Source organism: Epinephelus moara, chromosome 20 (assembly GCF_006386435.1).
Source record: "Epinephelus moara isolate mb chromosome 20, YSFRI_EMoa_1.0, whole genome shotgun sequence".
Lineage (NCBI taxonomy): Eukaryota > Metazoa > Chordata > Actinopteri > Perciformes > Serranidae > Epinephelus > Epinephelus moara.
Genome location: NC_065525.1, coordinates 18127501 through 18145660, shown reverse-complemented (window position 1 = coordinate 18145660; position 18160 = coordinate 18127501). Strand labels below are relative to the sequence as shown.

The following is an 18160-nucleotide window of genomic DNA, read 5'->3' as shown; positions in this document are numbered from 1 at the left end:
GGCTATTGTGACTGAAAGCGCTGGAGAGACTGAGGCTTTTCTTCTGTTCTCTGCACGGTTTAGTATACTTGAAAGTTGATGACGAAGGGGAAACCAAGCCGCTGAAAACAGATATGGTATCATATTCCTTAGAACCTGATGCCGAGTGCTACATGCCTGTGAGGTAGATTTACATAATGTTGCATGGACAATTAAAGGGACATAATTAAACTGGTTTGTCATGGTATGATTAGGTACGGTTGAATTTCTTTGATTTGATAAGCTTTGTGTTTTTGCACATTATAGAGGAGGCAGTTACATTGTAGCCGCTGCTGTAGTGTTTAATAATAAAGCCATTGTGGGAGCCCTTATACACAGCACAAGCTACTACGTCCTTGTGTCAGAATTACTTTATACTTCACTGATTGTCTCGGGACAGTGCACTTGAGATGATTTTATTCTTTGAAGCATCAAACAGGTAGTTGATAGATTCCATCTTGAATTCTCAAAGAGATTAAAAAAAGCAGCGATAACTCTTGTACCACTGGAAATAGAACAAAACTGTCCGACCTGAGGGAATGAAAGTTAGAAGTCTTTTATCAGTCTGTGTAAATAACCGACTGTGAGAAGAACAGATTACTCCAATTAAGAGAAAGCATCTGGGACTGACATTAAGTGCATGCACATACATAGATTATCGCGGCTCTTTTGTTGTAAGATTCACCAGCAGATTTATCTCTCCCGTCCTGATTTGCGTTGCCGCTGTCTCTCTGTCTTAGCTGCTTAAATCCCCTCGCTAACGCTCGTAGAAAATGATGCCTTGTAAATTTATCATGAGGAGGATTATTTGGGAGTGTTGCTGCACCCACTCGCCCTCCTCCCAACCTCAATTAGGGGCAAACAGACAGACAGACGCAACCCTTCTCACCTCCCTTCCATTCCCACTAATGAGATCCCAGCATCCCCTCAATAAAAAAGCGTTTCTGCAATCATTTCTTCCATTTCTACTTGCCTGCGCAGGGGACCTACACAGGCCATTAGAAGTGCTCTTTTTTTTTTCTCCGTGATTCACCGTGCATAGGGGGGTAAACACATGCTCCTCTACCCTCCTTTTCTGCACACCTCCCTTCTTCACTTCTTCCCTTTGCCTCATGCTTCCGCCCTCCGCCCACGTCCCATCCCCAAATATCTCTCTTGAGCCAGATGGATGTGAGCAGGGATATGAATGAAAGAGCGTAGAGGGCTGTTTATGACTCAGTGTTTCCGCTGCCTGATTCAGATCGCGCTCTGATTTTCGGCAGAGTTTACTTTTTTTTACATGGAGGAAGAGAAAGGGACAAAGTGAAGCGCACGGGGATAGCTGACGAGGGAGATGAGGCACAGATAGGTAAGGGTAGGATAGAAACAGACACGAGAAAGGAATCGTCAGTAAGACATATTTATAATGAATGCTGAGGCAGTGAGAGAAAATCTGCATTGTAAGTTTATATAGATACAGTGTCAAATTATTCCCCTCTCTCCTCCTGACTAAGACAAGTCTTGTGTTTGGATATTAATAGTTAAGTCTGCCAATGTGAGATCTGCCGCCTATGACTCAGATACGGAGATAGACTGACAGTCTGGTTAGAAAAGAGATGAGACTACAACCCACATAATGATAGGATATATCATTGATCTTCATCAAAGTCCATCTTTCAGCCCCACTACAGGGATGTCAGAGGTCAAGGTCAGCTACAGAACATCTCTCCGAGAGCTGCTTCGGATTCAGTTTGTTGCTCAAGGTCAGAACAACAAAGCAGACGCGTGAAAGATGTGGTATTATATTTCAGGTAATTCACTTCCTTGTTTACCTGAGAGGGAATCCCCACAACAGCTTCAGCTGCAGCTTGTCAGTTTTGACATCCAACAAAATCCACATCTGCTACACTGTATGCACTCTCCAGAGAAGTCGATGTGGCAGTCTGCCATAACTGCAGACACCCAGCAGAGACGCAGATTGATTGAGAGGAGTAAAGTGTATTTTCCTTGAACACTTCTCAAGCTGCTTGTGTGCTTTTTCATCACCCAGCTTTTGAAACAGATGACGAGAGGTTAATTTGAATGGCATTTGTCATTATCTACACAGTTGGCTACCTTTTTACTACACTCAAACTTGCTGTAGAAAGCATGGCCCGCTCCGGTTTCCTGTGATAAAGCTAATGCACAATGTTTCTGTTCTCATGTGAGCAATGAAGGAGTGTGGTATTGATTTTTTCCAGTGTTTCTGAAGCCACAGTGAGATTATACCCAGGATAGGAGGTCGAGTGAGCCAGAGTTGACACCAAACACACCCCTGTATCACTCCCCAGTCATTTTAACCACCCACTCCCATCACTCTACTTTCTCATATGCTGTACAAGCAGACATTTACTTCACCTACGTTTGCATGGGCATGAGCAAACACACTTGCACACCAATCCCCAGAAAAAGAAGCACAATTCCACCCTGACCAGAACACACTCTGTCCTCTCTCTCACCCCTGTTCTGTTTGTTTAGTAATGACTTTGGCCTCTCCCCCTGTAACCCAGTTAACACCCCCCATGTGTGTTCAATACAAAGTGAATGTGTGTGGGTAAGAATTAAAGACTATCTGTCACATAAATTGACTCCAGGCACCCCACCTAGTAAGGCAGGGAATGCTGCTGCACCTTGGAAGGGAACCCCTTTTCTGTAAAGCTCAAAGCTTCATCATACATGCTCACACACACACGGTCACACAGCTTCGAATCCCTGACACTGATTATTACCGCCACCTACACGTGCACAAACAAACACCTGGTCCAGAAGTCACATTAAACCCACGCAGTGGCATAATCATGCACATCATCCAAAACCACCTTTCTCACTCACTCTGCGTCTCCCACTCTCCCTCCATCATTAGCTGCTTTATTCCTCCCTTCCAGGGGCTGGGAGTGCCACATGCAAATTATTTTTGGTCTTCCAGTGAACTTGTATCCTCCACCAGTTACTGTCCATAACACACAGACTGAATAAGACGGCTAATCGCGAGCACCCCTAATAAAAACAGACTTGATGGGAGAAACTTTGACCCATGCTTTCGAGCATTTTGGAGACAGGAAATGGGTGACACAGATGGTGAGATGGAAACCTGATGTAGAAATTGTTGAATATTATTTGCCTTTTAACCTTTTTGGCTTTTGTTCATACGTACTTTTTTAGTATGGATCCTATGTACTGTTTTATGAATGAGACACCTGGAGTCCACATAGAGATTTTATCCCTTACAGGTTACAACAATGCATTTATTTTTTTTGGAGACTGAGATCAGTTGGAGGAAATAAGCAGATCCCATTAATATTTTTGTTATGGAATCAGTGCATGGTACGATTGTCTCTCAGTTAGCTTGGCTGTTTAAAAATGGCAGGTTTGTGCAGGATGTCCTGTGTCGTGCTAGTGGCGATTCTCTTTGACCAATTAGTTGTCTGTAGTGTTCTCACTCCACCCTCTAGCATTGACTCAGCTTGCTTTGAACCTCGACCGAGGCGGTATTAAAAAAAATCTAGGTATTATCCACAACTTTTGCCAATGGAAAACCAAAAAATAGTGGTTCCATGCACGATGAGTTGAGCCGTGGCTTACCAAGCAGTGTAAATGAGGCTTTACTTTTCACTTAGTGTGTTTTCATCCTGCTGTTTTTATCTGTATTTTCAATTTGTGCACTAAAAAAACAGTAGAAATGCCACACTGATAGTTGAAATAATGCTTAAAAGTTTTTACACTTCCAGCTGTGGTGGAAAAGTTGGTTTATCAATGAAAACAAGATGCAGCCAAGTTCAGACGTAGCCAATAAATTATGTCGTCTATGAAGCATGTGACTCATTTGTCACTCAGGCTTCCGCTCCACTGAGTAGACAACAGAAGAGTGGCAGATGTGTGAGGGCCAATGAGGAGAATATAACCTTCCTCAAATTAATACATGAAACAAACACAGATGCAATATTTCCATCACGTTTTCGACATTGTTTTCCATCATTTGTGTTTTGACTGATGCTATTTCAATTATTATTTTAATATGCGCTCCACATGTGCGATGATTTAATGGCACCAGAGTGGAAACTTGCCACCAGCTGTTTACCTCACTGCACCCAACTCCTAGTATTAGCATAAAGCTGAATGGAAATGCACGACACAACTTCTTTGTCTGTCATCTAATGTAATATCTATACAGCATGCACTTCATGTTAGCCTACGATCATCCTCTATACTCCGTGCATCCATTCCTCTATCAGGAGCAGCCCGTGCCCTTGTGGCTGTGTTTGTTGATATTCTTAGGAGAGTTTCCCGCAGATGACAGACTGTCTGTCTGTCTGCCTCCGTGCAGAAAGCCAGTACTTATAGCCTATCATCATTACGGCTGATGGTTGCTAACAACACAGAGTGGAAATCTTTTCTCTCTCTCTCTCCTTGTCTTTTAACATTTTCTGATATTTTCCTCTCCTGCAGAGACAGTTAAAGCATTGAGGTGTAACTGGGTGAGCGGAGGGAAGTTGATGTTGAGGGGAGGTGGAATGGAGAAATGGAAATGGGATGGGCAAAATGGGTATGGAAAATGGAGCCAGGGGAGGGAGAACAAAAGTAGTAGGTTGGTTTATGGTGCTTGATTTAGGGGGAATGGGCTGGTGGTTGTGAGGGGAATTGTAGCAGGAAAAGGTGAGAGGGCTGGTTTAAAGAGAGAGGTGAAGAATGGGGTAAATGGAAGGTAAAGTAAAAGCGGCAGTAAAGAGAACATAAACAGCAGGTTGTTTAGACAATAAAAGTGAAAAATGATAACCAGACATAGGTATTGATAAAAAGTGTTCCAGTTGTCTAGTATTGACCAGGCACAGTGGACTATTTTTAGAGGAATTCTGCACCACCATGACTGTCTGTATTGGATGCCTTATGCTGCTATGGGTTTTTAATATCTATGCCACTCCTTCACTCCAATGCTTTTCTGACAGCATGTCTGTTTATTCTGCCTTGAAGGTCCGCTGCTCATCCTATCTTCCTCAGTCAAACTCCTCTGGATTAAGAGCAAACGCTGGGTTGCACACAAAGATTTGGCACAACAAAGCAAATAGTTTGTTTATTATAAAACTAGCCATCACTGTAATCCCACTTTCGACTCACTGCATTACATGCAACAATGCATTACTTCCCCGGTGTTGCTCCAAACCCCCCCCAGAGGAACAGATAGAAATGCCCCAGATGGCACAAGATGGAACGCTCTTGTAACCAGTCACTGGAGAGGCAAATCTTGTGTGTAAAAGATAGCTTTGTGCCTCACTCTCAATTTTTAATCCAGTTTAAATGCAAATAATATGAGAGGAGAAATGTGAAGGACACCAGTATGAAGAAGCACTAAGTACTGTACTGTAGCTATTCAGGTAAACTTTGAAGGTCATGGTGACGATGTGAGATCAAATTGACCAAAGGTGATATGATGGAACTTCAACTCACAGAAAAAAATAGCTGTATCTGAAATTGTTCTTTGACTGACTTACTAGCAAACATATTAAATGTCCAGTGTGTAGGATTTAGGGGGATGCATGGGCAATGGAACATAATGTATAAGTATGTTTTCTTTGGTGTATCAACACCCGAAAATAGGAATCGTTGCACTTTTTGTTTCTTTAGAATGAGCCATTTATATCTGCATAGGGAGCAGGTCCTCTTCCATCCAGTCCGCCATGTTGCACTGCCATGTTTTTACAGTAGCCCAAAACAGACAAATGAAACTCTAGGTCTAGATAGGGCCATTCAGGTAAAAACCTTCTTAGCAATGAACAATAAAGGAATTTAAACTGTGAGTTTGCACGTTTCAGTTGGTTGCAATCTGCAGTCTTCACCACTAGATGCCACTAAATCCCACGCACTGTTCCTTTTAAAGGAAATCACTGTTGATATAGTATGTTGTTAAAAGTTGACATAAGACATTCGGACAATATTCAGAGCTTTGGCAATGGACAATGTTAGTTGACACTTGTTCAGTGACCATTGATTGTTTCTTATTGTTGCTTTTCGGTAGCATTGGAAGCCCACTAAATATGATTCTGTAATATTTGTCACTAGAAACAATGAAAACACTTCAATTAAAAGCCTAGTCCCTTTTACTAGCTGAGTCTGGCTGCCATTTTGACAAATAAAGGCCTGTCTCAATTATACGCCTGATCTTGTTGCCAAGCAGCTCATTTTATAGAAGTTCTTTGGATGTATAAAACCCGGTTGTTGGTTACAGACCTGAGCTAAGGTTAGATAGCTGTTTAGACTTGCATACAGAAATAAATGCTTAAAAAGTAATTAAACTTTTGTCAACCTGGAGATGCTACATTGTTAACTCTGTTAGATTCTCCAGCACGACCAAAAAACATGCGGTGACGCCCTTCCACTGAAGCTGTCAGAAAGTCAGAATATGTGTCCATTCCAGGTTTAATCAGTTAGTTAGTCATATTCATTTAGTCTGCCAGGGTCCACAGATCAAAAGAATCAAAGGGGTTTTTCATAAAAATCAATCCAAGTTATGATTTTTTGGGGGGCATTTTTAAGCCTTTAATCAATAGGACAGATGAGTGTGAAGGGGGGAGAGAGAGAGGGAGTGACATGCAGCAAAGGGCTACAGGCTGGAGTCGAACCCGGGCCGCTGCGGCAACAGCCTTGTACATGGGGCGCCTGCTCTACCACTAAGCCACTGACGCCCCATGAATATTGTTTTAACAAGATAAAGTGGTGTTGTGTCAGTATGCTGGGTGCTGTAAAACAAGTGTCAAAACTCACTCTCTCTCTGATTTCCCATCTGTCAGAGCTAGATCAAATGAATGATTCACAATAGATATGTTATTCAAAGCCTAATTTCAAAGTAATATTTAAGTGGAAAAATATTTCATTTTAATTATAATATTTAATTAAAGGCGATCCCAAATATAAGCCTATTTGAATTCAGTGATTTAAGCAAGTAATAGCCCGGGGCTATTAAGTGAAATTTTACAGTATATGAGACAATTCAATAAAATGGTGTATGTTCTTGTGAGCAGGGGGCTGCAAAGTAGCATCAGCTATTAGATACGTTACAGCCGTTAGTTTTTTGCTGTTTAATCATCTGTTACTGAATTGTCTTGAAGTAATTTCTTTGTGTAGCTGTTATGCTGTGGCCAAAACGCTAGTATTGTTAGGGTAGTGTGGTGAAAGACATGTTCAGGCAATTGTACTTATTCGTCCTTTCCTTGTTATTATCGTAATAAAATTAGATTACAAGTTTTCTGAAGGGCTGAATATAAACCTTTAATTTATTAGTGCTTGTGACATCATGTGAGTACCTTGCACACACCTGGCCTTGCTTCATATCTGTACCTTGAACAAATTGTGTTCCAAATGTGGTATCACTTACTCTGAAGCAGAAAAAGACATTAACTACAGAATAATAAAACAGCAAAACACATTCACCAATCACTTGCTTGAAGCAAAAATACAAAAAACAGAGCAATTTCATTAGACAGCAAAACACGGGGAAAAAAAGACAACTTTATCTTTCTCATCCCTCATTGCTCTTAATACACAATTAACCCCACCGGCTAATGAACGATTGTGCCTAGCACATCGAAGTCAGCAGCCAGAATGTTGTCCCCCTTTGCTAATGCGATAGAATATTAGCCTAAAGCATTTTCAGTGAATGTGCTTGGTCTCTCGCTCTAATTGGGTCAACAGAAGCCTAAAAAAAGTTTGAGAGGGAAAAAAAGCAAAGATAGAAAGAGGAGGATGACACAGAGGTGCGCTGGAGGCTAAATGGGTGCATTTCAGCTCCCAACGATGGTTAAAAACCCCACTTCAGCTAACAATGATGGTGCCGGGATAGCTTTAGCACTTCATGAAAATGCAAAAACAGGTGTGCTACTTCCCAGGCATGTTAATATGTCAGAAAGATGCATTTGAGCCATTAGTGTTAGTTTCAAGTGTTCCGGTTTAGCTAATTAGCGCCACATATCTCGGTGCGCTAACGCAGGCTTAACGAGAGGCAATATTAAACATAGTGAATGTCAAATGTGTCACAATGGGGAAAGTATATTTTCCTTAGGCTGGAGAATTTAGTTAGAAAACCGCTCATCATCATAAACACATCTGGGATATTATAGGGATGTGAGCCCCAAGAGGACAGACCCAACCTTGTGTAAAACAGAACATATCAGCATGATATGTGCAAATGATCACAGGCAATTAAGAGCTTGGTGTTAAATTGCAAGAATCATGTCTAACAACCCCAGTGGGGTGTAAACCTTGCTCAGACAGCATGTAGACATGCATATGTGCCCTGTAAATTACACTGAACGGCATCGTAGGAGCGTAGTGTGAGGCCTGTGCCACAGATCAAGGTAGCATGCGTTAAAATATATATGCAGCTATAATGAATGACAGTAGTCGGCCTTAAATTGTAGCCTTCCTTTCGTGTTTTTATTTTTCTGTGCTGTGTTTTATATGGGTCGAGCATCGCACTAACATTTATATTCTTTCATTTCCTGCACAAAACACCTGCGCAAAAAACAATATGCACTCATGACATTTAGAGTATTTTATTAAAAAAAGCATCCCTCCAAGACTCGCTAGCAGCGCACAGCTTCCGAATCTCCGAGAAGATAAACTGCAGTTACATTCAAGCTCATTGCAGCTGTTGGATTTCGTTTAACAGCGTCTCCTCCTGTATGACATATGAGTGCAACGCGGAGATATCCCTGCTGCAAGGCCTGCTGTGTGAGCAAGATTACAGTTGCAAAGTGCAGCCTAATGTGTCAGAGAGGCAGTTTAATGTCCTATTATGGATACCAAGGTCTTGACAACCAATAAAGCATCCAGATGCAATTTGTCCCCTTGATGCTGTCGGTGGATAAATACGCTGTTGCCTTCTTTCTTTCGCAGATCGGTCTCTTGAGGTTCGGCTCTTTGTGTTTTACATATGATAGGCTTGTGATTACACAATGTTAATGCCACGTTTATGGGCCTTTTAGGTAATGATTTAGTGTGCATTTTTGCATCTGAGGCTGACAGTTGGAGAGTACTTAGATATTTATGACTCTGTTGAGGCCATGGTTCTATGATTGGGGTCCGTTAGGATCGGCGGGTTATCTCCGCTATGATGTCAATAGTAAACGATGTTTGCACACTGTTGTGCACACTTGGCACAATCAGCGCTGTCATTGCTGTATCTTTTGTCACTGATGTCACACCAAATTATTTACCATCCTTCTGGGCCTGTCTTCTGGTCCCTGTGTCTACAAAGTTACGATTTGACCTTCTGTCATGTTTAAGCTCCAGTCACAAGTGATTTGTAACTTTCAGCTGTCTGAAACATTTAGATGCCGGGAGAGACATTATTTTTTAAAGCATTATTTAATCAGGCATGTTGACGAAGACGCCAGCAGGAACAGAGGGAGACGTCCGGTACAACCTCACACTGGTAGCGCCTCAGCAGTTTGGCAAATGTTTGTTCCTTCCTCATGTGCTTTGACGGTATTAGTTAAAAGACTAACTCTGTGATGTCAGGAGCCTGACATCACTGCCAGATGATGGTTGGTTGTGTGAATTGATAAAGGTTTTAGCCTGGGGAGAACTGTTTTAGATGCTATCTGTGTTTTATTTCAATTATAGCAGGGATCACAGAGACTGCCAGCGTGATAACAAACCAGCTGACAGCTAATCCCTCAGGACAGGAAAACGAGTTGTACAGCAGCTGATGTCATCTAAGGTTAAACGTCCATTGTGATGAGGCACTCTTCAAAGGCGGATGCATCCAGCTATTGCTCCTCTCCCCTTTCTATCATTAGTCTAAAGAGAAGATGAAAGTCTAGTTCATGACATCCTGACAGCCCTGTGGCTCTGTAACTCTCCTACTGATTACAAAAAACGTAGAGGGAGGTAACCAAGTATACACATACAGTATGTAAGAATGCAGAGAAGAAAGATGGATAGCTATCAGTGCATGCCCACGTGGTGCTTCCCTCAGCCCCGGTAGACATCACAAGAAAAGCACGTTATGATGTGAGACAACCCTCGACCATGGAAGAGATGTTAAATGCACGATAAAGCCCTAATGCTGCTCTGCTTTTGAACAGTCACTCATCAAAATTGAGATTTTAACCTCCGACACAGCAACGGCATACGTGATCTAACGAAGATCTTCCTCTCAATGGTCTTTCTTGAGGAGGTAGATGATGTCCGCTGGATATTATCCCCCTCGCTGTGCTTAGCGGTAATGAATGGCAGCTAATGAACACCACCTCTGCGGCCGGCTCCCCTTGACGCCCTTTGGTCGGCCTGTTTGCTGGTGGCTGTCTGGGAGATGAGAGGACGGGGATGGGAGGGCGAAGAGAGAGGGAAACAGAAGGAGAAAAGGACACAGCAGGGGGCTGTCACACCTCGTACCAGCCCGGCGCTGAGGTGGGGGCCCCCTAGTTTGAGCATGGACGGATCAAAGAGAGAGGTGTAGCAGAGAGGAGAAGGGCGCTCGGTAACAGGTTAAGATGCTGTGTTGTTCACAGTTGCCTGCGCGGATGTTTATCCAGGCTTTATCTGCAGGTGTTTGCAGCATACCTTTAGTTTCTCCTCAGTTTTACTAGTTAAAAAACGTATGATGAGCTCTTTCATGTTTCATTAACTGTTTTATGTTTCTGTCTCTTTCAGCCACAGGGATCTGAAGCCTGAGAACCTGTTGCTAGATGAAAAGAACAACATCAGGATAGCAGACTTCGGCATGGCCTCCCTTCAGGTCGGCGACAGTCTGCTGGAAACCAGCTGCGGGTAAGCGATACAGAAATCATGGTGATGCACGCTTTCTGATGCAATGTCTGACTCACATCCTCTGGGGGTTGCAATTTAGACGATTCTAAGAATGTCCCGAAGGTAAAAATAGGTCGTAGTTGGAGGGCACATGGAGTTGCTGGTATGCAACAGAGAGAGACGGAGAGCAGAGTGGAGAAGCAATAGAGGATGATGAGTGGAGCTATCAAGCCCTCTGCGAGGTGCCGCGTTCTCAAAGCCTCTGTTATCGTGTGGTGTTGATCTCTCGAGGAGAGACGGTTGGCGTCTCTCACACAGAGTGCTATCTGGCTGTGAGCAGGGCCAGGGCCACGGACACACATTACTGCTCTCCGTCTCCTCATATCTGACGCTGGGTTTTTATGATCCGGCAGTCACGACCACGCCAGGCCCATCAATCCCGCAACGACTGTAATGAATTCTCTTGCAGGAAAAGTCACTTTCAAAGTCTTTCCAGTATGGTCATCCATATTGTGGGTGTGTGTTTTATTTAACCCTGAAGCATAGTGAACAGCACACAGGGTCACGTCTGTCAATAAAAGCCGCAGTTGATGATGGTTTACTTTTAAGTGCTGGGCTCATAAACTCAGTGACAGCATGGATTAACAGGAAGATTTCACTGCTGTCCAGAAAGTTGTTCTCCAAGCACTTTCATTGCCTGAAGTTCACACTGGAAATGAGATGTCAACACATAAGCACAGCCAATTTTTTGTTTTATTTTTCCACTTAATGAACTCTTGTATGCCCGAAGTAAAACAGGATTGCTCAGCTAGTGGAGCTCGAGCCTTTGATCAATCTTAGTAGGCAGGGTTCACAAGTTAAAACACGAAAAGAACATTTCAAATTTTGTGATTTTTAGGGCTTCCTGTGAAGATTATGCGTAACTTGGCACACAAGGAAAAAGAAAATCAATTTGGAGCTTAAAATAATGAAGGGGGTCACACAGGCAAATTAGATTTGTCTCTCAAATTAGATAATGAAGACAGACTGTGTGCACTGTTATTTGCAGGTAATCAGATCATATTCGTGTCCGGATATCACCAGCCTGTCTGCCTGGGTTGCTGTGGTAAAGACGTAGGTGTCAGTAACCATGTAGCAATGCTGGTGACTTTGCTTTCCAACAGAGAAGCATGAGAAATGGAGGTCCATCATTTCACCCCGCAAACTATTTTGGCATTCGTCCACGGACTGTTGTTCCTCATGTTGTCCTCTTTAGTGCTCTGCTAGTAGCAGCATGGATCTGCTCAACACTCTGGATTTGACATCAGCGTTGTGCATTATGTTCAAAGACACTTTGAAATCAGATTTGAGCAGCCAGAGCGGCCGGACCGAGACTCATCTGTAGAAATCTGATTGAAATCCCAATTCAAACCGCCTCCATATGTGGTTTGGATCAGATTTGCACAAATCACATTTCATGGGTTTTTACTGCTGTCCAAACTTCATAACATTAATCTGGATACAATCTGGATATGCAAATAAAGGTTTTGGCTGGCAGTCTGAACAGGGCCATTTTAATGTGTGTCTTCTGTAGATTCAGAAAAATATCTGTTCAGTGAGAACGGCATATGACGGACTCTAAATCAGTCCAGTAGATGTAAATCATGTGGTATTTTTGTGTGATCTGGATGTCTTGGGGAGAATCTCTGCTTTGTGGCTACACATGACACTGCGTGCAGGGCGAGGAGATAGAGAGGCCGCTGTGACATCTGTCCCCAGCTCAGACCTGATTCTGTCCAGATTATACCTCCAAATCAGCCACAACTGAAATTACACACACTTGAACACACGCAATTCCACAAACACACATGCGCACACAGAGCCGGCGAGGCTTAGTTCATCCCCGACCTCTTGGACCCTTTGTCCTCAGCTTGTTTGGTCATCTCTGTGTCTGTCTCTGACTCCCTCTCACACGCACGCACATTTAAGCGCGTGCATGCGCGCACACAAGCATGCAGCTGAAACTGTTGCATAATTTTTTTCCAGCAGTAGCGCAGTGCCTAAGCTCTCATGACTCATCGGTAGAAATCAAGCCAAGTGAGAGCAGTGTGCATCGCTATCTGCAAGTAAAATGTGCAAGATTGAGTCACTCTGCAGCCCATGATGACCACGCTGATGTGTTTCCTTTTCCTAGAAAGGCCGCAGAATGCGACAGCTCGTACTCAGCTTTTTGCATTATCCCGTCGACCAGCTGTATCTATATTTGATTGCGTTCTGCTCCCACTCTGAGCAGTGCTGCTATCCAGATCCAGGTGCAGTGCATCTGCTTAGTCCCCCCACATACGTTTGCAAAGTGCTAAAGGTACTTGTTGCTGGTGGGAACACAGAGCTGTCTCACAGATGCAGGCACAGACTCCCACACTCCCACACACAGCCCAAGTCAAAGTAGTTCAGTTTTCGTTCCACTCTCAGCTCCATCATCGCATCCCGCTCCGTATGTGTGCGTGAGCGTGTGTCTCACAGGAAGTTTGTGTGTCTTGCCTAATACATGTGAATGCGCCATACACTGTATGCGTGGTTATTGATTATTCATGCTCTTCTGACTGTCCCATCTCTAAGTGTAGATATGACAGTTTTTAATTAAACACATTTATCTGGCCCCCTCTCACCATGCAGCCGTCTGACACAAATGTATTCCATTTGCCACGGGTAATGGAGCTGAGTGAAGATGAGACTCGCCACAGGTAGAGTAGGGGGAGCCTCGTACCACATACATAAATACATGCACACACATATATAGATGAGCGGAGGCGCTGACGAGCACGTACAAATATGGATCCAGGAAGGCGCGCACAATCTCTCTCTCTCTCTCTGTTGTAAGCCCAGCTGCGAGTTCATCAGCGCTTGCTGTTTGTTCAGTTCTGTTGCTTTGATTAATGAAAGGAAATTATCTCGTAAGCAGTCAGGAGCCGCACAAATTTGGCTCAAAAAGATGAATTTTCATAAAGACAACCACATATCTCAGTGTTTCCTCAATACTGCCGGCCCATACTGCTGTTTTTTTTCACTGCTCCATACGACCTCATATCTCTCAAGCTCATGTGACTCATCGTGCAAACTGTAGGCAATGTGCTGTGTATAATCTTGCGGTTAACTTATGAATACATTTTTGGTCCAGACATCTCTCTGCAAACAGTCTGACACTGATAGGCCCTTGTAGATAAAGAGAGCTTTTCATGCATCTTTATCCTTTTTGTTTCCCCACTTCAACCGTCTGCTTGAGTACAATCTCAGGTCCTTAACCAAATGCGTTATCTGTCTTCGTGCTGTCGGGCAAACCACTTAGAGCAGCATTCTGTCCCACTACACTGCTATTTGTTGCCCTCGGAATAATAACGGCAAATTTTCTGTTCCGTCTGTTAATGCTATTTATGTGATGTTAGCAGTGTTAGGTTGAGAGAATAAATGAGCAAGAAAAGACTGATGTTATGTCAACCCACGCACAACTGTTCTTCAAAAGGCTGCATTTTTCACTCTGGTTGCAGGGAAGTGGCTCTCACAGCTCTCTATTTATCTTTAGTATCCTAGTCTATAGTGTGAACTTCTGGTATGAGCAGCAAGGGATTTTTTAACCTGATATATATTTCATGATGTGTTGGTTTTTATATGTGGCCAGAATTTTAATGTGGTAAGCTACGCTAAAATTAAATGAACTTTATATACACCTTTAATTAAGTTAGGCCATTAAATGCAGGTAAGGCACAGCAGGAAGTCATGAATACTCATGGACCCTTGCCACATGACTTTGGAAGTTTTAACAAGTCCAACAGTGAGGAGATTATCAAGTATGGAGTTTAAAAGCAGACATACGTGGGCATACATGGAAAGTAAGCCATAGAATTATAGGTCAGAGTAGAAGAGAGGTGAGCTCTTCTAAACATATCCTCTAGATGATATGGCTGACTGATTTAGTGTTCAAGCACTGGCAAATTAGGATTCAGCTCAGATGCATGTATTCCAGTCTTTACCTTCACTCTGTGTTTGCCACCTAAAGCCCCTGCAAATAATTAGTTTATATTCACGCTGGTTCCAGCTGTGGCTCGTGTGCGATGGCACTCATGAGGCATAACTAGTGCAAATCTCAGGCTTGTTTTTTATTTTCATTCCCCGCTCATCTGCATAATGCACTCTGACACTTGCAATCAGGAGGTTCCGTATTTGCATAGGCTCGTGTTTGAGCTTCCCCTGTCGACATGGCGGCAGTGTTTGTTATCGGCCAGTATTTTGACAGCCAGAGGGAGCCGCGCCGTCAGGGCTGGTATTCATGAGCACACAAGACAACAGCCAAGCTAATGGGCGCCATGTTTACAGACTTCAGATAGTCTCTCATTAGAGCCAAATATCCCGGTGTTAGATTAGAGTGAGCGGGAGAAGGAGGCGGAGGACGTATCATATCACCAGCACGGGCTGAGAAGTTTGGGGAGACAGGTGCCTGATTTGCTTTCTGTTCGCCGTCACACGTAGGCATGTTGAAAAATGAGCAGAGCGTTGCCCAAAATCAGTGAAACAAAGAAACATCCTGTAGCTAAAGTGGTCTTTGGTTTGCAAAACATGGATTATCACTACTCCTTTTCTTTTTACTTCCAGGGAGTGAGTTTGGCAATGTCAAAGAGCTGCAAAAGCGCCACTGTATGTATAGAATAACAAGTCGCTCCACAGCTTCTCATAGCCAGTGGCTTTACGGAGCAGCTCCATAAATCTTCATACGATATTGATGTGTCAATCTAGTCATTGGGTTTACTGTCAGCCCATCCAGGTGCAGTAAAGATTAGTGGGGTCTGTTCACTGTCTGCTGTGAGAGGATGCCCTTGAGTGAGCAAGCAGGAGGACATCCAAACACCCTCGGGACGTCTAAACTTCCAAAGCACATCTTGATCTATGCTCACTTGAGACATTTATTGTCTGCCTGAATTGTTCTTTTTACATTTTCATGCAGTGGTGTTTGACTGTTTAATGTGTGTTGTGTCATGGTTTTATAACCTAGACTTACTCTGCAGTACAGGAATACAAACGGAGAAGTCCTTAAATAACCTAGATTTCCTTCTTTCCTTGTGTTATTTCCTGAATTCATGCACTTTTTTTCTGTTTTCCCAACAGATCTCCACACTACGCCTGTCCAGAGGTCATCAGGGTGAGTCATTTTTCACTGAGTCATATTTTTTTTTAATAGTTCATCATCTTATTTTAACCAACCCTTACACTCTGCCCTAACAAACACTCTCTCGTCCTTAGGGAGAGAAGTATGATGGGAGGAAAGCAGACGTCTGGAGCTGTGGGGTCATTCTTTTTGCCCTGTTGGTGGTGAGTGGGAGCTTGTTCTTTACTAAGTGATGGCGATTGGACTGACATACAGTTTCGTATTCTCCAAAGAAATATGGCAAAGCATGAAGTGTGGCCTCCCATTTATAGCCAAACAGTACGACCAGCCGCTCCACCAGCTGTAATGGCTCAAAAGTAGAAAGCAAGTCAGCCTTGCGACAGGACATTCCCAACTTTGCACTCTCGCTGTTGACTCGACGCTGACCCTAATGGAATGAGAAGATGGAGCTTGAACCCGCCACGGAGCCTCAAACAGAAACTCAGGGTTCAGGGAGTTAAATTCCAAATCCTTTCATTTAGAAGGTCTTACTGGGGAAAAAAATGTTTCAGAAACGCCCTCAAGCTGAAATTCTTGCGCAACAGAAAGATCAGAGAATAGAGGCATCTTTTTATTCATTATCCTGTATCCACACACAACGCTGTATCCATAATCAGGTCTATTCTCCAGCTACATTATGTCTGTGGTTCCCCAGCCATGCAGCCCTGAAGCTTTGTTTCATCAACAGCTGTACTGTAGTTCCTACACACTCCTGCTCCATGAATAATTCATACAGCCAAACTGAAAGAAGAGAGCCCAAAATAAATACCAACGCTGACAGGGCGGCTTTTGGCCACAGGCCCTGCGTATTTGTCTTTGTTTTTGCCTCTTTCTCCCTCACTCAGTCTCTTTCTGTCTCGTGTGTGTGTGTGTGTGTGTGTGTGTGTGTACTTGTGTTAAGGACAGTCTCCCTTGTACTCTTGTGTTGCGTAAAGCTGATGTTGTTTACCATTCTCTACATCGTGACTGCACTTCTCTCGCTCCAAACAAAAGTTTCTTCCCCGACGCCTTTTGACTGCAGATGAATATTGTCTTTCTCCTGTTTCGTCCTGTCGTCTGGCTGCGAGATAACCATTTGTCTGATTGTGGGAGACACGCATACTCCCCAGCAGTTAGGCTGCGCTCAGATCATCTGTTACAAAAGCCTGCCCCCCCCCCCCCCCCCCTTCTTTTTTTCCCCTTCTACCTTTCTTCATTTCTCAGCCTTTCTTTCTGTCTCTCTCACCCTTTCCCTCTTTCTCTCCCCCTCCATCTTGTCTTGTGGAGGTTGTCATTCATCAAACAGCCACATCTGCGAGGTGTCAACCCGCTCTGATAAATGACTCTGATGAGGGAATGCTAAATGAACGAGGTAAATGAGAAAGCTGGGTAATTATTAGAAAAGCCCCGTTTTCAGCTTACCGCTGTTTATTATTTATTTTGCATTGTGGCTGAAGGCATAATGCTCTAATTGGAGAGCTGAACAAGTTGAGAAAGCAAGCCTGTTCTTTAAGTCGTGCAGGATTTAGACTCAAAATGCAGTTTCATTTCTCCTGGCGAGCCTTGTTAGTCATTCATATTCTTGCTTTTTTCTTTTCTGCCCTCGATCGGGTGAAGGCTTATTTTTTGTTCTAATGCTGCCATTAAAAAATCTAGATTGCTTGGAGAGTGTTCAAAGCCAATGTGAACTGCTCTGAATAACAGCCCCAAAACCCCTGCTTATATAGACTGGTGATGTTTGTGAAATGTGAGACAAAGTCAAACAGACGACAGAGAAATATTCTAGTTGGACTTCACCAAACCTTGACCTGGGCCATAAATACCTTCTTGACCCTGACCATATATAATTTAGACCCTGGGCCCCTTACTGGTCATCTGTTCCAAAGCTTCAGAGTAGATCATAATACACTACATGCGCAAACAGTTTTTTCTCTGCTTAGTTTTTAATTCCTAAATCCTCACCATTTCTATTCCCTGTTCTCACTCTGCTCCTTTCCTATGACTCCCCAGGGTGCCCTGCCGTTCGATGACGACAACCTGAGGAATCTGCTAGAGAAGGTGAAGTTGGGAGTGTTTCACATGCCACACTTCATCCCTCCAGACTGTCAGAACCTCCTCCGTGGCATGATCGAAGTGGATGCCACCAAAAGATTAACGGTCAGTTCAATTAAGAAACTGGATTATAGTAAGCCATTGTAATTATGTTTACATACGTGTGTGCTTTTG

The 18160-nt window shown here is 43.4% G+C and overlaps 1 protein-coding gene across 4 annotated transcripts in view; it reads left to right on the top strand.

Annotated features, from left to right (window-relative positions):
* LOC126407807 (serine/threonine-protein kinase BRSK2-like) overlaps nt 1-18160 on the top strand; it is a 198809-nt gene that overhangs the window by 146994 nt on the left and 33655 nt on the right. For all 4 annotated transcript variants that reach the window (XM_050073031.1, XM_050073030.1, XM_050073028.1 and 1 more), the window contains exons 5-8: nt 10684-10800; nt 15916-15949; nt 16051-16119; nt 17945-18091. In XM_050073031.1, the coding sequence (XP_049928988.1) occupies nt 10684-10800; nt 15916-15949; nt 16051-16119; nt 17945-18091 (367 nt within the window). The remainder of the gene's footprint in view (nt 1-10683; nt 10801-15915; nt 15950-16050; nt 16120-17944; nt 18092-18160) is intronic.